General features: G+C 47.1%; 1 protein-coding gene across 1 annotated transcript in view; it reads left to right on the top strand.

Annotated features, from left to right (window-relative positions):
• Positions 1-23256, top strand: part of rftn2 (raftlin family member 2) — a 131178-nt gene that overhangs the window by 26094 nt on the left and 81828 nt on the right. The window contains exons 3-4 of the mRNA XM_078229231.1: positions 5673-5784; positions 9101-9452. Coding sequence (XP_078085357.1) covers positions 5673-5784; positions 9101-9452 — 464 coding nt within the window. The remainder of the gene's footprint in view (positions 1-5672; positions 5785-9100; positions 9453-23256) is intronic.

The raw sequence follows: 23256 nt of genomic DNA, 5'->3' as shown, positions 1-23256 counted from the left end.
GCACTTCAATCAACTGGCTCTTTTAAAAGCTTCCCACATGTTAAACGTGGATTTGCCCTCAAATAGCCGCTCCCAATCCACATTCCCCAGTTCCAGTCTAATTTGGATGTATTTGGCCCTCACCCAATTAAGCACCCTCACCCGAGGGCCACTCTTGTCCTAATCCATGACAACCCAAGTCTTATGGAATTATGGTCGCTAAGCCCACAGTGCTCCCCCACTGAAACATCAATCACCTGGTCCAGCTCATTCCCCAATACCAAGTGTAGTATGGCCCCCTCCCTGGTTGGATTGTCAACATACCGTATCAAAAAGCTCTCCTGGACACATCTAACAAATTGCTCCCCATCTGAGCCCCTTACTGTAAGGGACTCCCAGTCAATATGGGGGAAGTTAAAGTCATCCACCACAACTACCCTGCTTTTTTCACACCTTTCAGTCTGACCATAGAGGTTTACAGCATGGAAACAGGCCCTTCAGCCCAACTTGTCCAACTTATACAACTGCTCCTCTTTCTCCTGTGGGCTGTTGGGAGGTCTATAGTACACTTCCAACATTGTGATTTTACCCTTCATATTCCTGAGCTCCACCCATAATGCCTCACTGCAAGATCCCTCCAATGTGTCCTCCCTCATCACAGCTGTGATGTGCTCCCTAATCAGCAATGCAAATCCCCCTCCCCCCCTTTTGCTTCCCCATCTGTCCCATCTAAAACAACGATATCCTGGAATGTTAAGCTGCCAGTCCTGTCCCTCCTTTAACCATGTCTCTGTAATTGCAATAACATCATAATTCCGTGCAGTAATCCAGGCTCTCAGTTTGTCTGTCTATTTGTTATACTTCTTGCATTGAAGCAAATGCATTCCAGACTTCCAGCCCCGCTGAGCCCTGCGGCTTCCCTCTGCCTGCTCTTACTCTGTGCTATGTTTATCTCAGTCTCATTTTCTTCTCCAGTCTCTACACTTACTGACCTGCTGTTCCGGTTCCCAGCCCCCTGCCACTCTAGTTTAAATCCTCCGGAACAGCACTAGCAAACCTCCTGCCCAGGATATTGGTGCCCCTCCAGTTCAGGTGCAAGCCATCCTGCTTTTACAGCTCCCACCTTCGCCAGAAGTCATCCCAGTCATCCATATATCTAAAGCCTTCCCTCTTACACCAGCTTTTTAGCCATATGTTCCTGTTCCAAGCCTCAGTAGCACGTGGCACAGGGAATAATCCTGAGATTACTATCCTAGAGGTCCTGGTCTTAAGCTCCCAACCTAAATCCTTGAATTGTCTTTGCAGGACCTCTTCCCTCTTCCTGCCTATGTCATTAGTGCCAATGTGGACAATGACATCTGTCCGTTTACCCTCCCGTTTCAGGATGCCCTGTACCCACTCAGAGACATCCAGGACCTTCCACCAAGGAGGCAACACCATTCTCGAGTCCCATTTCCAGCCACAGAAACACCTGTCTGTTCCCCTGACTATTGTCCATTGACTGTTGTCTACTTATCTTTGATACCTCCAAGTGTCTTTGGCAGTGTTTCAGGATATTCATGACTTCCAGATACATTTTTAAACTCTTATTTTCTAAGGCTAAGTTTAATTTAAATTTAACTACATATGTTTTTTATGTAACTTTCTTCAACACTGCCGCCATTCACTTCTGCTTGCCTAATGTTCATAGACAACACCCACCATTATGCCAGATGCCACCACAAGATGTGTCCTTGTATCAATGTTCCTGTCTTTGGGTATCAGGATTCAAAGTTGTGATTCCATCCCTGCCTCCTATCCTCATTTTGCTCCTCCTGACTCCTACTTGAGTCCTGCTATATCCTTTCCACTGCTCTGCAGGCTTAGTAGAATTTATCTCGAAAATGATTGTAATGCTACATTCTATTTATAGCACTAAAGAAACTGGCCAGTGGAAGGGATGAGGAGATGGGAAGAAAAGGGGTGGAGAGGAAAGGGGACATGAGAGGGAGGTTGGGCAACATGAATGAAAAAGAACATGAGAACTAATTGCAGGAGTAGGCAATTTAACCCCTCAAGCCTGCTCCGCCATTTAATATGACCATGGCTGATCTCATCTTGAGGAGACGATGGCCTAGTGGTATTATCACTCGACTCTTAATCCAGAAATTTAGCTAATGTTCTAGGGACCTGGGTTCGAATCCTGCCATGGCAGAAGGTGGAATCTGAATTCATTAAAAAATATCTGGAATTAAGAATCTACTGATGACTGTGGATCCATTGTCAATTGTCGGAAAAACCCATCTGGTTCACCAATGTCTTTTAGGGAAGGAAATCTGGCATCCTTATCTGGTCTGGCCTACATGTGACTCCAGACCCACAGCAATGTGGTTGACTCTCAACTGCCCTCTGAAATGGCCAAGTAAGACACTCAGTTCAAGGGCAACTAGAGATGGGCAATAAATGCTGGATAGCCAGTGACTCCCATGTCCCACAAATGAATAAAGAAATCTTGGCCTGAACTCCACTTTCCTGCCCATTCACCATAGCCCTTCAAACCTTTTCTAATTAAATATCCAGTCCAAGATGGCACCAGAGCGAGGCGACTTCTTGCAAGCTGTGCCCCGCATACCTTCTAATTCTACCTTTTACTCTCGTTCTATGCTTCTGAAACTTCATTCTAACTCTTTTAAACTACACCCTAGCTATGACTGTAACACTACATTCTGCACTCTCTCGTTTCCTTCTCTATGAACGGTATGTTTTGTCTGTATAGCGCGCAAGAAACAATACTTTTCACTGTATGTTAATAGATATGACAATAAAAAATCAAATCAAATCAAATATCTATCCACCAATTCCTTAAATTTACAAAATGTCCTGGCATCCACCATGCTCTGAGGTAGTGAATTCTACAAATCATAATTACTGCTGAACAACCTCACTGGCACCGATAAACAAATTTTATAAGTGTGCAGTGTCATTCCCTCATAATATACAAAGAACAAAGTAAAGTAAAGCAGAGGAACAGGCCCTTTAGCCCACCAAGCCTGTGCCAATCATGATTCTTTGTGAGAAGCAATTTTTCATCATCTCTGTTTTAAATCTGCTACCCCTTATCCTAAAACTATGACCTCTTGTTCTAGATTACCTACAAGAGGAAACATCCTCTCCACATCCACTTTGCAATTCCCCCTTATAATTTTGTTCACTTCAATTAGATCTTCTCTCATGCTTCTAAACTCCAGGGAGTGTAGGCCTAAAGTGCCCAATCTCTCTTCATAAGACAAACCTTTCTCATCTCTGGAATCAATCTTGTGAGCCAGAGAAGGGAGAAAACCTGTTCTTTTTAAACACAGCATTTCAGAAACAGTTTTGTGATTTAGTGCAGTATTATCCAATTGAAATTGCTGACTAGTAAGTGTGACTAAAGTGACCACAATTTAGCCACTAGCACTAGTTTCAGTAGAAAACAACTTTCCTTACAGGCAAATGGACTTTGGGGTGCATGTACACTACTACAGGTAATAAAATATTGGCATGAAATTTAATTTGATGGATTTTACAGCATTACAAAATGTCTGCACTCATCATCATTACTGTGTAAAAGTTACAGCAGCTTCTGACATCTACACACAAGCAATTAAATGTGGAAATGCGATTCTTTCATAGGATATGCTGTTTCAGTCTTTGCAGGTGTGGAATCAATACAAAGTCAGTGATTTGACATGAATTTCAACTTTTTACACATTATTCTTACTGTAAAAATCATTCAAAATGTTAAATTTTGTTCAATGTAGTGCAACTGAGCTTTTAATGATGTTTGAAATCATAATTACTGCTGAACAACCTCACTGATGCCAAGAAGCTAATTTTATAAGTCTGCAGTGTCATTCCCTCATAGTATACAAAGAACAAAGAAACAGGAACAGGCCCTTTAGCCCTCCAAGCCTGTGCCAATCATGATTGCCTAACTAAACTAAAAAAAGCCTTCTGCCCTTAGTCCATATCCCTCTTTTCCCTTCCTATTCATGTACCTATCCAGATACTTCTTAATTGTTGCTGATGTGCCTGCTCCACCAGCTCCTCTGGCAGTGCATCCAGGCACCCACCACTCTCTGCGTGAAAAACCTCCCCCTAAGAAAAGCCTCTGACTATTCACCCTGTCTCTGCCTCTCATAATTTTGTAAACCTCTATCAGGTTTCCCCTCAGCCTCCGTCTTTCCAGTGAAAACAATCCTAGTTTATTTAACCTCTCCTCATAGCCAACACCCTCGAGACCAGGCAACATCCTGGTGAACCTTCTTTGCACTCTCTCCAAAGCTTCCACGTCCTCCTGATAACGAGGTGACCAGAACTGCACGCAATACTCCAAATGCAGCCTAACTATATATTGCTGCAACATTTCCCAACTCTTGTACTCAATGCCCCAATCGATGAAGGCAAGCATGCCATATGCCTTCTTAATTACCTTGGCCACCTGCGTTGCCACTTTGGGGAACTGTGGACCTCCGTGCCCAGATCCCTCTGTAAGTTCATGTTCTTTAGAGTTCTGCCATTTACAGTATAATTCACACCTAAACTTGATCTTCTAAAATGCATCACTTTACATTGTCCAGATTAAACTCCATCTGCCATTTCTGTGCACAAGTCTCCAATCTATCAATATGCTGTTGTATCCTCTGACAATCCCCGGCACTATCGGCAACTCCATCAATCTTCGTGTCAGCCGCAAACCTACAATTTAGACCACCCACATTTTCCTCCAGATCATTTATATATACTACAAACAACAGATGTCCCAGCACTGATCCCTACGGAACACCGCTAGCTACCAATTTCCATTCCGCAAAACTCCCTTCCACAGTTACTTTCTGTCTTTATGACCAACCCAGTTCTGTATCCATCAGGCCAGCCCACCCGAAATCCCATATTGTTTTCAAATTTGCATTCATTTTTAAATATTTGATTTTTCATGTTAATTTATTATATTTCAGCTTCTACCTTAACCCCATGTTAAAATTTCCAATTTTTTATTTTGCTTAGCGGAAAATTAAATTGAATTATAATCTGTGATTTTTACTTTATTATCTGAGGATTCTTAAATCTGATTTCCTGATCAGTCTTCTTCATTACTTAACTGTTGCTGGATGCCACAGATCTTCTAGAACCTACTAAATCTTTGTGGGCTGCTTTCTCGAAGTCAATGGCAAGTTCTGTCTCTCTATTACTGACACAAATTCCTGGCATATACTTGTGTAATCCCAGAATACAAAGTCATTTCCAGTATTTCCAGTTCTGTAGTGGTTGCACCAGTCCACTGCGAGCAGTATGGCAAGAGACTGGTCGAATTTCAGTCCCCCCAACCTTATTTTGTTCTTAATGTTATAATAGTGGAGCTTTAAGACTGAAGATTTTGAATTTACAATAGGTAAACTAGGAAAAAGTAAACAATTTGCTTTGGTACTTTGTATAGAGAAAAACAAATTGATCTGATCCAAAACTTCTTATAAATGTTGCAACAGTTCTTTTCTCCACTTTATGGGACAATGACTGCTCTAAACAGAAACTAACTTGGATTGAAATATTTTATGATGAAATCAATTCTAAGGTGAACATGTAGTTGTTTCCTCCAAATATCTAAAGGAAATCTTAATTCTTAATTTATCATTCACTACTCTTATATGATTTCTGTTCATTTTACTTTAATACAGGAGAAAGAAGTCAGAACAAGGAGAGCAAAGAAACTGCAAGTTAGTTGTTGAAGAATGGTCCATAAGCAATCAAACACTCTCCAGTGATGTTGTGAAGGGACTGTTAGACAAGGTATCCACTCTCAATGCTCATCTTAGTGAATCTTGTTCTGTCACTGTCAGAGTTGCGTCCACAGTAGATAATTAATAGATAAGTACTAAGTCAGATCAATGAAATAGTTGCCCAAAATTTCCAATCACAGCCAGAACTGCTGTGCCTGACACAGATCACACAGTAAACTACATATTTACATCCATTTAAAAGGCTCCAATCCACTTCTGATCCCCAATGCTGAAGAGTTTCCTCAGTGCAGGAATCTTCACACAGAACAACAAAGAAAATCCACACAGAAGCCACACACACATTTTACAGCACTCGTTGCCATGTTCTGGTAAGTTTTTAAATCTCCCCATAGGCTTCTCAATGTGTTAGTAAATGGGTGTGTAGTTTTGTAAATAGGTGTGTAGGTCTGCAAATGGGTGGGTGGATGAGGTGGCGACTGGGTAGGGTGGTGGATGGGTAGGGAAGCAGTTGGGTAGGGTTGGTCAAGAGGGATTGTCAGGTCAGGGATAATCAAGTCAGGTCATGGGGGGTGTAACTTGGGTTTTCTGAGAAGGATGGGGACTAGGGGAAGGAGTAGAGACCTGGACCGGAATCTTACCACCATTCATGCCAGTGAGATTTTACCACCCGCTGCAACGAACGGAGATTTGGTTGGCCGCCAAATTCTCTGACTTTGCTGCAGCAGGAAGGTGGCGTGAACAGCCGGTAAGATCGTGCCCAGGATCTCAAGGATCATGTGATGGGAGCTAGTGAGGTCAGGGGCTAGTTGGGGGTCAAGGGGAGAGGAGACAGAGGGGTCAATTGCATAGCTAGCCAAGATTCAGTCTGGACTTTTTCTGTCTAACATTTCCTGGATAACTATCCAGTTTAGTAAGCCAGATCTGTGAAAGCCCTCCAACTCTAATGCAATATTACTCTAATCAGTCTGAAAGATCTGGATCTTTTGTGACATTAGTGTACATTAAGAGATTTTTTAAAAATCGTGCTCTCTGCAGCTCACAGCCTTAGCTGGTGTTGTTGTTGCCAAGCTGTCTATGAGGAGTCCTCTTATTGCTCCTTCAGTGGTTTAAATGGGGGTTGTTTATGTTTACTCTGGGATTAGTTTTATGGCCCTGCATTGTTCAGAGGAAAACTGGTTGGCAGGTCAACTGACAGGAGCTCTTTCATTTTCAGTTCTGAGCTGCAGGTTAGTTTTTAGAAGGGACAGCAAACTGAAAAGAAGTGTTTCTCTCCCTGTTTTATTTGGAAATTCTGCTGGTTATCTGAAAACAAGGTCTTGCCTTCATGGAGTAGAAAGTCTGCTGTTGGTGGCTTGACCAGAGTCTACCTGGGGTTAAAGAACAAAGAACAATTAAGCATAGAAACAGGCCCTTCGGCCCTCCAAGCCTGCAGCCGATCATGTGTTCCTAACTAGACCATCCGTTTGTATCCCTCTATTCCCAGTCTGTTCATGTGGCTATCTAGATAAGTCTTAAATGATCTTAGCGTGTCTGCCTCAACCACCTTGCTTGGCAGTGCATTCCAGGCCCCCACCACCCTCTGTGTAAAATACATCCCCCGCGTATCCATATTGAACCTTGCCCCCCTTACCTTGAACTTGTGACCCCTTGTGTTTGTCATTTCTGACCCGGGAAAAAGCTTCCACCTGTTCACCCTATCTATGCCCTTCATAATTTTATAAACTTCTATTAGGTCGCCCCTCAATCTCTGTCTTTCCAGGGAGAACAACCCGAGTTTACTCAATCTCACCTCATAGCTAATACCAGGCAACATCCTGGTAAACCTTTTCTGCACTATCTCCAAAGCCTCAACGTCCTTCTGGTAGTGTGGCGACCAGAACTGGACGCAATATTCCAGATGTGGCCTAACCAACGTTCTATATAATTGCAACATCATATGCCAACTTTTATACTCTATGCCCCATCCAATAAAGGCAAGCATGCCAAATGCCTTCTTCACCACCTTTTTCACCTGTGCTGCCACTTTTAAGGATCTGTGGACTTGCACACCCAGATCGCTCTGTGTGTCTATACTCCTGATGGTTCTGCCATTTATTGTATAGCTCCCCCCTGCATTAGATCTACCAAAATGCATCACTTCGCATTTATCTGGATTAAATTCCATCTGCCATTTCTCCACCCAATTTTCCAGCCTATCTATGTCTTGCTGTATTCTCTGACAATGTTCATCACTATCTGCAACTCCAGCAATCTTTGTGTCGTCCGCAAACTTACTAATCAGACCAGCTACATCTTCTTCCAAATCATTTTTAAATATCACAAACAGCAGAGGTCCCAGTACAGAGCCCTGCGGAACACCATTAGTCACAGACCTCCAATTAGAAAAAGACCCCTCCACTGCTACCCTCTGTGTTCTATGGCCAAGATGTGGAGATGCCGGCGTTGGACTGGGGTGAACACAGTAAGAGTTTTAACAACACCAGGTTAAAGTCCAACAGGTTTATTTGGTAGCAAATACCATTAGCTTTCGGAGCGCTGCTTGATTTTGTGTCTCTATGCCCTGTTTGAGAGCACATTTCCACTCCATCTGACGAAGGAGCAGCGCTCCGAAAGCTAATGGTATTTGCTACCAAATAAACCTGTTGGACTTTAACCTGGTGTTGTTAAAACTCTTTCTATGGCCACGCCAGTTCTGTACAGTTCTGTACCAGTTCTGGGAAGCTGTTCTGACTTCAAACTATTCTGGGTGTGTCAAAAGAACTACTAGAACTTACAAGACTGAGAGTTTTCAATTCTCCAACCAAAGGACTCAATTCCAGTATCATGTGAGCATTAGACTTTCTGTGTTGAACTTGTTTAAAGGGTTTTCTCTATGGAAGGTTTTGGGTTTGATTGGAACATCTTAGATATATTTGTTGAGGGTTATACATTATCATGGTTGTTTTGTTTTGTTTTTCATTGATAAAAGATATTGCTAATTTTCTTTCCTTACATGTTAACTATATTCTTAATTAAACTTTGTTTAATAAAGGGTACCTAGTGGGGCATTTGAATCATACCTGAAATGAAACATATCATGCTTATCCTAGCCAAATTCAAGATGCAAAACTTATGATCCAGACAGGCTCCTTAAAACACTTTGGAGTTTCTGACCTGAGCCATAACACTTTTCTTTTTGCTTGTTCTTGCTATGCGATAATAGAGCTCCACTCCTGAAATTGCTTAATAGGTAACCTCACTGAGCCACCAGCTGCTGCATATGTTCCTTATGCACATTACTGCCCAACCAGTTTTTAAAAATATAAGAATGTGTTTGTTTTGAAATTGACAGAAATGCAATTTTTGCTTGTGTTGTTTAATTTTAGGTGAATGATTTAGCCAAAAAAGGAATGAAGTTTGTTGGATTTTTAAATCAACTCAATTCCCAGTCAAAGAACTGCAATGGCACAAAATCATCAAGAGAACCTGATACAGATTGCGGACAGGATGTCAACTTAAAATTGCCAGATCAAAGAAAGCATAATCCTGAGAACTACACAAAATGCAATGAGGGGACTTTGATCAGAAAAGCTGTGGAATTTGCTGCAGAAGGAGAACACTTGTGCAATAAAGTCACTAATGTTTTAGAGAATGGGCCAGTCGCAGAGGAAGATCTTTTACATGGGAGAGAAAAAGGAATTGGAAATGAAAGCTGCCCACCTGGCCAACCAAAGGAAGGTTTGTCTTATTTACTGATCTTTAAAAATCACTCTCCTCTTTCATAAGTATTAATTCTGTGGTTAAAAATGGTACTTATTTGCAGACTACATTTTCATGTAGTCAGATACTCAAATGTAGAAAGTTCACTCCAGTTTCACTATAACGGAACATCTGTTACAGTGCACGTCCAGATGAAATATAATCTGCAAAAGTTATACTCAATCCAGGATCCTATATAAGCATGAACCACTCTTAATGCAAACAGAGGGATGACAAACTCTTTTTTACTTTGGGTGCGTACAGCTAGATTCTAATGCAAACTGTAGTGCGGTTTAAGTATCTGATCCTGTAGGGAACCCTTTAGGGTCACATGCATGTCAAACTGCACTAAATTCTACGTGAGGATGGAAAATCAGCTTATATCTCTGATATTGTTGTTCCTGTAAAAGCTCATGATGTAGGGGGTATTATATTGGCATGGATTGAAGATTGACCAGCTAACAGGAAGCAAAGGATGGGTGTAAATGGGCCTTTTTTCTGATTGGCAAGATATAACGAGTGATGTGCCACAGACATCAGTGCTGGGGCCTCAACATCTTACAATTTATATAATTGACTTTGATGAAGAGACCAAAGATATGGTTGCTAAATTTGCTGCAAATGCAAAGAAAGGTAGGATAGTAAGATGTGAAAAGGACACAAGAGGGCCACAAAGGGGTGCAGATAGGTTAAGTGAGTCGGCAAAGATCTAGCAAATGGAGTATAATGCGAGAAAGTGTGAAATTGTCCATTTTGGCAAGCAAAATAAAAAAAGAAACATATTATCTCAATGGTGAGAGATTGCAGAGCTCTGAGATGCATAAGGATATGGACATCCTTGTGCATGAATTGCCAAAAGCTAGCATGCATGTACAGCAACTAATTAGAAGGCTCATAGACGGTTATCAATCATTTCAAGGGAAATTGAATACAAAAGTAGGATGGTTATGTTTCAGTTATACATGGTATTGGTGAGATTACGTCTGGAGCACTGTGTACAATATTGGACTCCTTATTTAAGGAAGGATATAAATGTATTAGAAGCAATTCAGAGAAGGTTTACTGGACTAATACCTGGAATAGACTAGTTGTTTTCAGTTGGACAGGCTAGGCTTGTATCTGCTGGAGTTTAGAAGAATAAGAGGTGACTTCATTTAAACATATAAGTTCCTGAGGGGTCTTGACAGGTGCATCTGGAGAGGAAGCTTTAATTTGTGGGAAAATCCAGAACTAGGTGTCACTGTTTAAAAATAAGAGGTGTCCCATTTAAGACAGAAATAAGGAGATATTTTTTCTGTCAGAAAGTCGTGAGTCTTTGGAACACTCTTCCTGAAAAGGCGGTGGAAGAAGTCTTTGAATATTTTTAAAGCAGAGATAGATTCTTGATAAACAAGGCGGGGTGAAAGGTTATGGGATGTAGGTGAGAGGGTGGAGTTGAAGTTACAATCGGCCATGATCTCATTGAATGGCAGAACAGGCTCATAGAAACATAGAAAACAGGAACTGGAGGAGGCCATTCGGCCCTTCGAGTCTGCTCATTCATTACGATCATGGTTGATCATCCAACTCAATAGCCTGATCCCGCCATCTCCCCAATATCCTTTGATCCCCTTTGCCTCAAGTGGTACATCTAACTGCTTCTTGAAAACATACAATGTTTTGGCCTCAACTACCTTTGTGATAACAAGTTCCATAGGCTGACCACTCTCTGGGTGAAAAGATTTCTCTTCATCTCTGTCCTAAACAGTCTACCCTGTAGCCTCAGACTGTGACCCCGGGTTCTGGACTCCCCCATCATCAGGAACATCCTTCTTGCATCTACCCTGTCTAGTCCTGTTAGAATTTTATAGGTTTCCATGAGAACCCCCCTCATTCTTCTGAACTCCATCGAATACAATCCTAACCGACTCAATCTCTCCTCATACATCAATCCTGCCATCCCAGGAATCAGTCTGGTAAACCTTCTCTGCACTCCCTCTGGAGCAAGAATATCCTTCCTCAGATAAGGAGACTAGAACTGCAGACAATAGCCGCGATTCTCCCAAAAGTGCTGAATTGGTGGGAGAACTGTTCTAAATCCCGACAGTTTTCTCAGTTCAACTTCTCACCTCACTCTGTGCACTCTAGAGGTCCCAGTCGTGAATATCATTAAGCCTCGGGGAGTGGGGCCTATTCACGCCAAAGAGCCTGAAATCGGCAGGATGAGCAGGAACCCGCGCATGCGCATATCGCTGGGAGATCGTGGAAAAGACATCCCAGCATCCAGATCACTGCCATCCAAACCCCAGAGACATCGCTGGCCCCTACAACCCCCCCCCCGCCACACACATTGCTGGCCCCCACAACTCCCCCTCCCCCCCCCCCTAACACATTGCTGGCCCCCACAAGCCCCCCACACACACATTGCTGACCTCATTGCTGGCCCCTACAAACCCCCCCCCCCCACAGAGACATCGCTGGCCACATCGCTTCCGCCCCCCCCCCCCCGCCCGACTCGCCCCACACACAGACATGGCTGCCTGCTCACCTCATCTCCCATGGATCCGGATAATCAATCCCTTCATCCCTTGAACATACTGTCCTCACTGCTGCCCTGCAAAGAACTAGCGTTGTGCTGACATGCACAACCCCAGCTTGTGATCATTCCCCCTCTTGAATGGGAGCCTTGAGTATCGCACCCCCCCGCTGGACACAGCAACTAATCGATTAGGAGCCCTGAGTATTGCACCCCACCCAGATACAGCAGCTAATCGATTAGGAGCCCTGAGTATTGCACCTCCGCTGGGCACAGCAGCTAATCGATTAGAAGCCCAAAGAATTGCACCTCCCCTGGACACAGCAGCCTATTGAATGGCAGCCAATCAGCACCCCAAGGCATGAATGACACTCGACTGAATGCAGCCTTCAAAATCTCTCACAAGTATTTGTTGCCAACGGGCCCGTGACTGGCCACACTCACTGCACCTGCACTCTCCTAATAATGTGGAGATGCCGGCATTGGACTGGGGTAAACACAGTAAGAAGTTTAACAACACCAGGTTAAAGTCCAACAGGTTTATTTGGTAGCAAAAGCCACACAAGCACACATCAAAGATGATGGAACCCCACACCAAGCTTGTGTGGCTTTTGCTACCAAATAAACCTGTTGGACTTTAACCTGGTGTTGTTAAACTTCTTACTGTGTTCTCCCCTAATAAGCCAGAGCTGTACATAAGCTGCAGGAATGGACACACAGCCAGTCATGCCACAAAGATGGCTGCATGGAAACCGGCTCCCAGATCTTCGGAGGCAGACCAGGAGCAGCTGCTAGATGCCGTAGAAGAGAGACGTGATTGCCTGTTCCCTGGCCAGGGCCCTAACCCAGTGGGTGCAGCTGCCAAGGCATTGTGGGAGGAAGTGGCAGAAGCAGTGAATGTCAGGAGCCTGACACCACGCTCTGGCCGGCAGTGTCAAAAAAAATGTACAACCTTCTGCGAGCAGCAAGGGTGAGTGAGCATCCCACTTGGAACCCCGCACCTGCTTGGCATGGATTTCCAACTCTGCCTAGACACCGGAAGGGCATTCCCCAGGAACAGAATCTAACCCCTTCCTCTCATCCCTCAACGAGCACCCTTCAGTGGTGACCGCTTTCCCCGAAACTGTCAGCACAACGCCCGAGACACAGGCACGCATTGCACACCATACACTGCAATATGTCAATGCTTGCTATCCACCTTATGTTCCCACAGGAAAAGAAAACCCGCAATGCACGGGAGACAACACAGACTGGTGGTGGTGTGCCTGACCTGCGGCAGCTGAGTAGCATGGAGGAGCGTGCCATGGAGCTGGCAGGGGATGTTGGCAGTAAGAAGTTTCACAACACCAGGTTAAAGTCGAATAGGTTTATTTGGTAGCACAAGCCACCAGCTTTCGGAGCGCTGCTCCTTCATCAGATGAGTGGGAGTCGTGTTCACGAACAGGGCATATAAAGACACAAACGCAATTTACAAGATAATGTTTGGAATGCGAGTCTTTACAGGTAATCAAGTCTTAAAGATACAGATAATGTGAGTGGAGAGTGGGTTAAGCACAGGTTAAAGGGATGTGTATTGTCTCCAGCCAGGACAGTTAGTGAGATTTTGCAAGCCCAGGCAAGTCGTGGGGGTTACAGATAATGTGACATGAACCCAAGATCCCGATTGAGGCCGTCCTCATGTGAACTTGGCTATCAGTTTCTGCTCAGCGACTCTGCGCTGTCGTGTGTCGTGAAGGCCGTGTTGGAGAACGCTTACCCGAAGATCAGAGGCTGAATGCCCGTGACTGCTGAGGTGTTTCCCAACAGGAAGAGAACACTCCTGCCTGGTGATTGTTGAGCGGTGTTCATTCATCCGTTGCCGTAGCATCGGTATGGTCTCCCCAGTGTACCATGCCTCTGGACATCCTTTCCTGCAGCGTATCAGGTAGACAACATTGGCCGAGTTGCAAGAGTGTGTACCTGGTGGATGGTGTTCTCATGTGAGATGATGGCATCCATGTCGATGATCCGGCACGTCTAGCAGAGGTTGCTGTGGCAGGGTTGTGTGATGTCGTGGTCACTGTTCTCCTGAAGGCTGGGTAGTTTGCTGTGGACAATGGTCTGTTTGAAATTGTGCGGTTGTTTGAAGGCAAGAAGTGGGGGTGTGGGGATGGCCTTGGCGAGATGTTCGTCTTCATTGATGACATGTTGAAGGCTCTGGAGAAGATGTCGTAGCTTCTCCGTTCCGGGGGAGTACTGGACGACGAAGGGTACTCTGTCCGCCGTGTCCCGTGTTTGTCTTCTGGAGAGGTCGGTGCGGTTTTTCGTTGTGGTGCGTCAGAACTGTCGATCGATGAGTCGAGCGCCATATCCTGTTCTTATGAGGGCATCTTTCAGCGTCTGGAGGTGTCTGTTGCGATCCTCCTCATCTGAGCAGATCCTGTGTATACGGAGGGCTAGTCTGTAGGGGATGGCTTCTTTAATGTGTTTAGGATGGAAGCTGGAGAAGTGGAGCATCGTGAGGTTATCCGTGGGCTTGCGGTACAGTGAAGTGCTGAGGTGACCGTCCTTGATGGAGATGCGGGTGTCCAAGAATGCAACCGATTCCGGAGAGTAGTCCATGGTGAGTCTGATGGTGGGATGGAACTTGTTGATGTCATCATATAGTTGTTTCAGTGATTGTTCACCATGAGTCCAAAGGAAGAAAATGTCATCGATGTATCTAGTGTATAGCATCGGTTGAAGGTCCTGAGCGGTGAAGAGGTCTTGTTCAAACCTGTGCATGAAGATGTTGGCATATTGAGGTGCGAATTTGGTCCCCATGGCTGTTCCGTGTGTCTAGATGAAGAACTGGTCGTTGAAGGTGAAGACGTTGTGGTCCAGGGTGAAGCGGATGAGTTGTAAAATTGCATCTGGAGATTGGCAGTTGTCAGCGTTGAGTACTGAGGCAGTTGCAGCAATGCCATCATACACCTGATGAAGGAATAGTGCTCCAAAAGCTTGTGGTGTCTTTATATGCCCTGTTTGTGAACATCACTCCCACTCACCTCATGAAGGAACAGTGCTCCAAAAGCTTGTGGCCTGTGCTACCAAATAAACCTGTTGTTGTGAGACTTCTTACTGTGCTTACCCCAGTCCAACGCCGGCATCTCCACATCAGGGGGTGATGGGCCATACCGAATGGTCACTGACAGCTAGGTTGGCGTACAGCATGCAAGTGAGCAGAAGCGCACCCTCAATCTTGGTCCTCCTATAAAGAAGTGCGATGCTGCATGGAATGTTTTGCTCCCTCCCCTTAATGTGTGTTTTTTTTTCCAGCTCTGGACTCAGATGAGCCCGGCCCTTCGGGTGTTGCCGCCGCCCCCACTGCTCTGGAGCAAACTGTCCATGACCCCCTGGATGACACCTCGGAGGGAGGTGCTGAGGAATCCTCCAAGGGCAGCACCACTGAAGCGTCATCAGCATGTACCACACAACACAGAGATGATCACCACGGTGGGTACCTTTAGGATTGAGGCTTCTGGGTCACGATTTGGTGAGCATATCACAGCCGCTGATGCACATCAGGTGGAGGTGGGCACATCCGAGGGCTCGGGCACACGGAGGTCTACTGGAGGCCAGGATTCAACTGTCCCCAAGCCAGCTGCTGGGCCTCTGTGTTTGTTCCTCCCAGGGCTGGTGGAGATGCATCAGGAAACCCGGGCTGTCAGCAACCATGCTGCGACTGCAAGGCTCTTTAGGGACGTCAAACAGACTGCTGTTGCAGGAGGTGATGCCAAAGCAGCGTGAGACCCAGGCCAACACTACAAGGGTGGTGACCGTAGTGGAAAGTCTGGCTCAGAAGTCTGTCCTCAAGAGTGACAGGGTCCAGGCCATCCTGGAGACACTACAGGCCACAGGCGAGTGTGTTTCTGGCATCCAGGAGGCACAGCGTTCGATGGCCATGGGTGTTGGGGGCATGTGGGAGACACTGCTGGCCATGGCTGGGACTCTCGCTGGCATTCTGGAGACACAGCAGACTGTGGCTGTGAGCTTTGACAACTTAGCCCAGGCTCAGAGGGCTACTGCTGAGGGGCTCCAGTGGCTGGCTTGCTCACAGAATGCACAGAATGCTATAGCGGAGGGGCGCCAGAGCTTGGCCGAGTCTCAAAGGGCCAGGGCTGAGGGATCACACATCAAGGGCAGACACATCTAGGCCTCCAGGGCTGGCAGAGCCAGGTGACACTCGAGCTTCTGGAACTCAGTCCAGCTACCCTGGCGTCCCATGGAATGCCCCCGGGGCCACTGGGCACCCCAAGAGAGGAAGAAGGGCTTGAAGCCATGTCGGTGTCTTCCGCCCAGGAGATCCCGGATGTCCAGAGACTTTCCGATTTTCCCCTCTTCCTCACACCGGGGCGTCTCAGGGCCAGCGAGATGAACAGGGTGGCACCGAAACAGTACCATCCGCAAGTCAGTCGGGGCCCTCCAAGTCCTAGCCACCCAGGGGATGTCCGCCAAGGGCATCACAGGCAATGGGGTGTGCATCACAGCTGGACACCTCCACCTCCGATGTGCATCCTGGGGTAGCACCCAGAAGAAGCAGTAGACAGCACCAAGTTGGAAAGTTGTAGTTCACTAGAGGGCACGTGTGAAGGTCAGCATTAGTCAGGTTTGGTTATCATTTATGTTAAGAGCACAATAAACTCGTGCTGTGACTAATGTGTCTCTGATTCTCTTCCCTCCACACCCCCACCCCCCCAGCTCAGTGTTCCCAACTCCCAAACATAGAGGTGCTGTCTGTTGAGCCTTGCAGACTCAGCCCATGTTTCAGAATGCCTGCCCTACCTTCCCCAACATCCACCAGACCCTTGGTGCAAGTGCCTCTCTTGGCCAAAAAACATGTGTCGCAACCCTTACAGCGACATGGACCTGGGTGGCAGCGTGCATTTGGAGTACAGGTAGGAATTAGACTTGAATTGTACCAGGGGCAGGATCCCAGTGTGCACAACAGCAAGTCGTCGTCATCCTCCAGCCAAGACTCACAACCATTGCCAGCTCAAGCACATTAATAGGGTCGGATGTTTCTGGGGGATAGGGTGGTGGGATGACAGGAGCAGGGGAAGGGTGATGTGGTGATTTGAGGGCCCAGGTTGGTTTGGAGGGGGAATAGCGGCTGCACTTGCTCTTGCGGTGTGGTGGATGTGTGTTGGTTGCACCCACTCACTGCACAGCACCAGCTAGGTGAAGTGGGCTGCAATCAAGATGTCCTTCACTGCCCTTCCCTGCCGGATACCTGCCATTGCTGCCCGCCATCTTTCCTCTGGCTCTTCATATGGCGGGGCACCCACTTCACCCCCTCACTGCTCCTCCTCCTGCTCCAGCTGGTCTCCCCACTGCTGGGCGATGTTGTGCAGAATGCAGCAAACGATGCATGAAGCATGCACAGGGTCATACTAGAGACCCCCCCCAGAGCAGTCCAAGCAGCGGAACCACAACTTCAGCAGGCCGATGCATCACTCAACGCACGGGTCTCCGCCTTGGTCTAGGGCCTCCACACAGGCATCATCAGCCATGACCTTAGCGGATAACCCTTGTCACCCAGTAGCCATCCTGGGAGCCTGGGCTGGTCTTCAAAGAGCCCAGGGATGTCCGAGTGCCGGATCACAAAGCTGCCATGAACACTCCCTGGGTGGTGTGCATCGACCTGCATGATCTTCAGCCGATGGTCGCAGACAATTTGGACGTTCAGGGAGTGGAATCCCTTCTGGTTCAAAAATTGCTGCGGCCCTGCATGGGAGGCACTCAAGGCGATGGGCGTGCCATCCACCGCGCCTGCACATTCGGAATCCCGGCGATGGATGCAAAGCCGAGAGCCCAGGCCTCCTGCTGTGCACAGCCCACATCAAAATTAATGCCCCTGTCCGGGGATAGAGGGTATCTGTGACCTGTCGCACACATCTGTGCACCGAGGCCTGGGAAATCCCAGCTAGATCGCCACTGGGAGCCTGGAATGACCCGGAGGCATAGAAATTGAGGGCTGCCGTCACCAGGGAGCAGGGACCGCCGCTCCCCCATGGTGCCAGATGTGAGAGCACCTCACAAATCTGTTGCACCGTGGTCTTGGACAGGCGCAGCCAGCAACGGGATATCCCCTCCGAGAGGGCCTCGAAGGAAGTGCGGGCCTGTACCTCCTTGGCCTCGGCACCCTCCACCTTCTGTGCACCCTCTTGGGAGACTTCTCACCCACCTCCTGGCCCTCAGCGGCAGCCCCCTGCCCTCCTTCCTGAGGGTCTAGTGGTGGCTGCTCTTGCGGTGGTCTCTCCAAGCCCGCCATCTCCTGAGCTGCCGCCTCCTCCTCCTCCCCCACCGCCCCTGCTGCCACCAACACGGCCAGCTCCAAATCGAGCAAACCGAGATCCATCTGCACAGTGGGGTTTGGAAAGAGCATAGAATGACGGATTATTATCATTGGCTGCATGGACCCAGCACCACCCCAATCCCTCACTTGGGTCAGTACCCCCACTTGTGGGAGCTGGCAACCCCACACAATCCATGGTGCCATTCGTGGCCCGATTAGGGTTGTGTGAGATTCCCATTATGACAAATGCTGGTACAGATTTTGTAGGTCGGTGTGCAGGCATGGGCAATGCGCCATTGCTATGTGTGCAACTGCAGCATCTGTTACAGGCATGTGTTGCTGGTCCGTGTCATAGGACAGGGACAGACTGCTAATCAGCACCAGATGTGTGCCCAGTGACAGCAGATTCTATGCAGTCCATGTCTGAACCTCTGCACCCCGGCCTGGAGCAGCAGCTGCTTCATCTGGTCAGGCCTCAGTCAGCACATGGTAGACTCCTCCCCCACCCCGGAACACCAGCACTTAGTAGAGTCCCTGAGTACATCCCGCAGTAAGACAATGCCACTGCAAAGTGCTGTGGAGGGGGAGGGGGGGAGCAGGAGCCCACGAGGCTGCTTCCCACAGTGCATGACAGAGCTGCCCAGGAAAGGGCGGTGGGGGGCAGCGGGACTCCCTGACGGAACCTCACCCAGAGAGCCCCCACAGATATCACCGGTCCATGGGCCAACACCTGAAGGCAGCAGGAGGAAGGCCAGCAGGCATCTCAAGGGCCTGCCTGCAACATCCCCTGTGCTCCGCTAGCAGCACTTACCTCCTCACGCCAGATCAAGGCTGCCACACCAGGTTGCGACTTTTAAATATCTAGTCTGATTTGCATCAAAATTACATCACACCAAAGACATGGGCGGAGATTGCCGTGTGGATTCCGATAATGACATGCAAAGGTATGTAAACTCGTGCTAATCAGCAGCCCACCAGTTTTCTGCGGGTTCCCAGCGGCACCATTTTTTCTCCAGCTGGGGGATGCATGCGGATTGTAAAAGCTGTCAGAGAACCCGCGAAATGGCCGACATGCGCATCGCCCGGCCCAACCCGCCAGAAAAGTTGCGGGTCGCGATGGGAGAGTCGCGACCAATATTTCAGGTGTGGCTTCACCAAGACATCCTTACTCTTGTACTTGAGTCCACTTGCCATGAAGGCCAACACACCATTTGCCTTTTTTACAGCCTGCTACACTTTTATATGCTTACCTTCAGAGACTGGAATACAAGGATACCCAGGTCTCGTTGCATCTCCCTCTCTCCTAATTTTGGCCAGAAGGGTTGAGTATCCTACTCCTGCTCTTAATTCATATGTTCAAATGAGCTTGATATTTTATGAGCAAAAATGTCTGGAGGGAGTGCAGAGAAGGTTCACCAGGTTGATACCGGAGATGAGGGGTTTGGATTATGAGGAGAGATTGAGCAGATTAGGTTTGTCCTCGTTGGAGTTTAGAAGGCTGAGCGGTGATCTTATAGAGGCATATAAGATAATGAAGGGGCTGGATAGGGTAGAAGTGGAGAGATTCTTTCCACTTAGAAAGGAAACCAGAACTAGAGGGCACAGCCTCAAAATAAAGGGGGGTCAGTTTAGGACAGAGTTGAGGAGGAACTTCTTCTCTAAGAGGGTGGTGAATCTCTGGAATTCTCTGCCCACTGAAGTGGTGGAGGCTACCTCGTTGAATATGTTTAAGTCACGGATAGATGGATTCCTGATCGATAAGGGAATTAAGGGTTATGGGGAGCAGGCGGGTGAGTGGAACTGATTCACTTCAGATCAGCCATGATCTTATTGAATGGCGGGGCAGGCTCGAGGGGCTAGATGGCCTACTCCTGCTCCTATTTCTTATGTTCTTATGTTCTTATATTACAGCAGCCATAAAATATAAGGCTGGATTTTCAAATGCCAGTGAAAATGGAAACAAGTGCAGCTACACTGGATCCCACCTCCTCTGGAACACAGTGCAATTTTAAAAGGGAAGGCAAGGAGTATTCTGAAACCCACCCACTTCCAATTAAGTGCTCATTGAACTCATTAACAGATCTCAGAGGAGCAGCCTTTGCTGGTTAATAGAGGCCAGTATTTGTCAAGTGAGAGGCAGGAGTCCTGGGAGGAGCTTCAGGCTGTGGCATCAGTTGCACAGTAAAGGTTGGCAGAGGAAGGCCTGAGGGAATGGAATTTGGATCGAGTCACTCTGACATTGGACAAAATAGTGAGGAGAAACTTCAATAGAGGCATCCTCCTGATCAGAAGGAGACCAGCAGGGAGGGACTGCAAGTGAAAGGTGGTGCTATCCAATACTGCATGTGTACCACCAAGAGGCAACTACATACATTGATAAAACATCAGTGCTGGAGGAGGCTGTGCCTATCCATGCAAATGGCTGGACATCTGCACTCTGGTCCACAATGATTTTATAGCACCTATGCCAGTCTCCTACCAGCTATTGTCAAGGTCACTGTCACCCTGAATGCTTATGCGTCCTGATCATTCTAGGGATCAATTACAGACCTGGGTGGTATCTCTCAGTTGGCTCTTCACACCATCAAACAGGCCATGGATGCTCTATATGGAGTGCAGGGGACTAAGTGGGTGGCACAGTGGTTAGCACTGCTGCTTCACATCGCCAGGGACCTGGGTTCAATTCCAGCCTTGGAATCTGTGTGGAGTTTTCACATTCTCCCCATGTCTGCATGGGTTCCTCTGGGTGCTCTGGTTTCCTCCCACACTTCAAAGATGTGCAAGTTAGGTTGATTGGCCATGCTAAGTTGCCCCATAGGCGGCGATTTTACCATTTTTTTTCGAAGTGCTGGGCGGACTTGAAACTGGGAGAGTTTCAGATCCGTCTTTTAGGCGTGTTTTCAGGCCCCCCCCCCCAATACGCACTCTGCCTGAAATATTCAGAGCGAGTCTGTTGCTTGCTGCAGAAGCCTGGCGGCGGGGCTTAACGAACCCAAAAGCCCTCAGGGGGAGATAGTGCGCATGCGCAGGCCTCTGATGCGCACTTTCCCCTGCTACTGCAGGCAGCCTGAAGCAGCTCCCCCCTCTGCCATCGGCCTCCCTAGGGGCCTCAGTGGCCTCTGGTTCCACCGGCGAGGCCAAGTCGACTGCTCCCGTTCATGGGGAGCATATCTATTCCTTGCCAGCAAAACCTTTCCCGGTTGGGTAATAAATGAGGGCGGGCCTGGCCGATTGAGCGCTGGGCAGATGTTAAACAGAATTTAAATAAATGTCCATACATTAACCTGCCTCTTGCCCATTTCCGGCATGAGGCTGACCGCGCCGGAAATCCGGCACTTATAAAATGGCGTTGGCAATCACACTAAGCGTTTTATACCCCACTTTACCACCATGTCGCGCCCGAAAACATGATGATAAAATCGCCCCCATAGTGTTGGGTGGAATTAGCAGAGTAAATATGTGAGGTTATGGGGATGGGGCTTGGATGGGATTGTTGTTGGTGCAGGCTTGAGGGGCTGAATGGCCTCATTCTGCACTGTAGGGATTCTATGATTCTACGAAACCCATTTTAAGACTGTGAGCCAGCACAGGCACAGAGGGCATTGGTCTTTGCTGTCATCGATGGATTCCTCCGGCTCCCAGGGGTCATTGATTACACACATGTAGCCATCAAGGCACCAACAAACTGGCCAGCCAGGTTCCTGAACAGAACATTTACTCACTAAATGTCCAGCTGGCCTATCATCATTGGAAATGAATCTTACAGGCTGTGCTTGGTTTTGGGCAACAGTCATGATTCCTTCATCTTCTGAGAGTCCCAGGTGTCTCAACTCTTCAGACCAACATACAGACTCCATGAGTGCCTGCTGGAAGATAAAGATTATCTTCTGAGGAGGTACCCATTCGTTACCCTTTAGGGGTGGCACGGTTAGCACTGCTGCGTCGTAGCGCCAGGGATCCGGGTTCAATTCCTGGCTTGGGTCACTGTCTGTGTGGAGTCTGCACGTTCTCCCTGTATCTCCGTGGATTTCCTCCGGGTGCTCCAGTTTCCTCCCACAGTCCGAAAGATGTGCGGGATAGGTTGATTGGTCATGCTAAATTGCCCCTTAGTGTCCCGGGATGCAAAGGTTAGCAGGATTAGTGAGGTAAATACATGGGGTGATGGGGATAGGGCCTGGGGGGATTGTTGTCAGTGCAGACTCGATGGGCCGAATGGCCTTCTCCACTGTAGGTTTCTATGATTTCTATGATTTACCCACTGTAACACTGATAGGAATTGTGACAGAGTGAGATCAATTTGTAATTTCACCACCTGATCAAACATATACTGAATTGTTTTTAAAGACAAGAAAAGTCAGGGACTGAGGATGGCTGCTACAAATTGCCTGATATCTGGTATTATAAGTTAACCACCTTTCTAGAAATTTTCTATATGGATTGCACTGCAGAAATGCTCTGACATGTTGCTTATGGAATTTCACATCTGAGGGTGTCAAGGTTCCTTTCAAAAGGAAACATTGAGATATTATTTGCATCTATATAAGACTACCTTTCCTGTGGAGACAGAAAATATACCAGAACAATAGCTACCTGGAAGAGGGTCATCAAAATGAAAAATAACTCCTTCAGAAGCTTATGACAGGGACATTTTAAGCCATAGAACAAACAACAGATTCAGACATCAACTAAATAAATTTCTTCTGAAATTATTGTGAGGAAATAAGGTTACGTGACTACTAACCACATTTGAAATCTCTTTATACAGCTACTGAACTCAGAAGTAAAGGTAGTTTGCAGAAACTGCCAATGGAAGAGTAAAGGTATTCCCTCCTATCTAACTCAAATTAAAGCTCTATATCTTGCAGTTTAAAATCCACCACAGGGATGGTGAATTTCCCTCAAAAGAACATCAGGAGTAAAGCTCATTTGAGTTCTGAAAAAGACTGATTAAA

The sequence above is a fragment of the Mustelus asterias genome, chromosome 14, assembly GCF_964213995.1.
Source record: "Mustelus asterias chromosome 14, sMusAst1.hap1.1, whole genome shotgun sequence".
Lineage (NCBI taxonomy): Eukaryota > Metazoa > Chordata > Chondrichthyes > Carcharhiniformes > Triakidae > Mustelus > Mustelus asterias.
The sequence above is the reverse complement of the archived record's forward strand: the minus strand, read 5'-3'. Positions and strand labels throughout refer to the sequence as shown.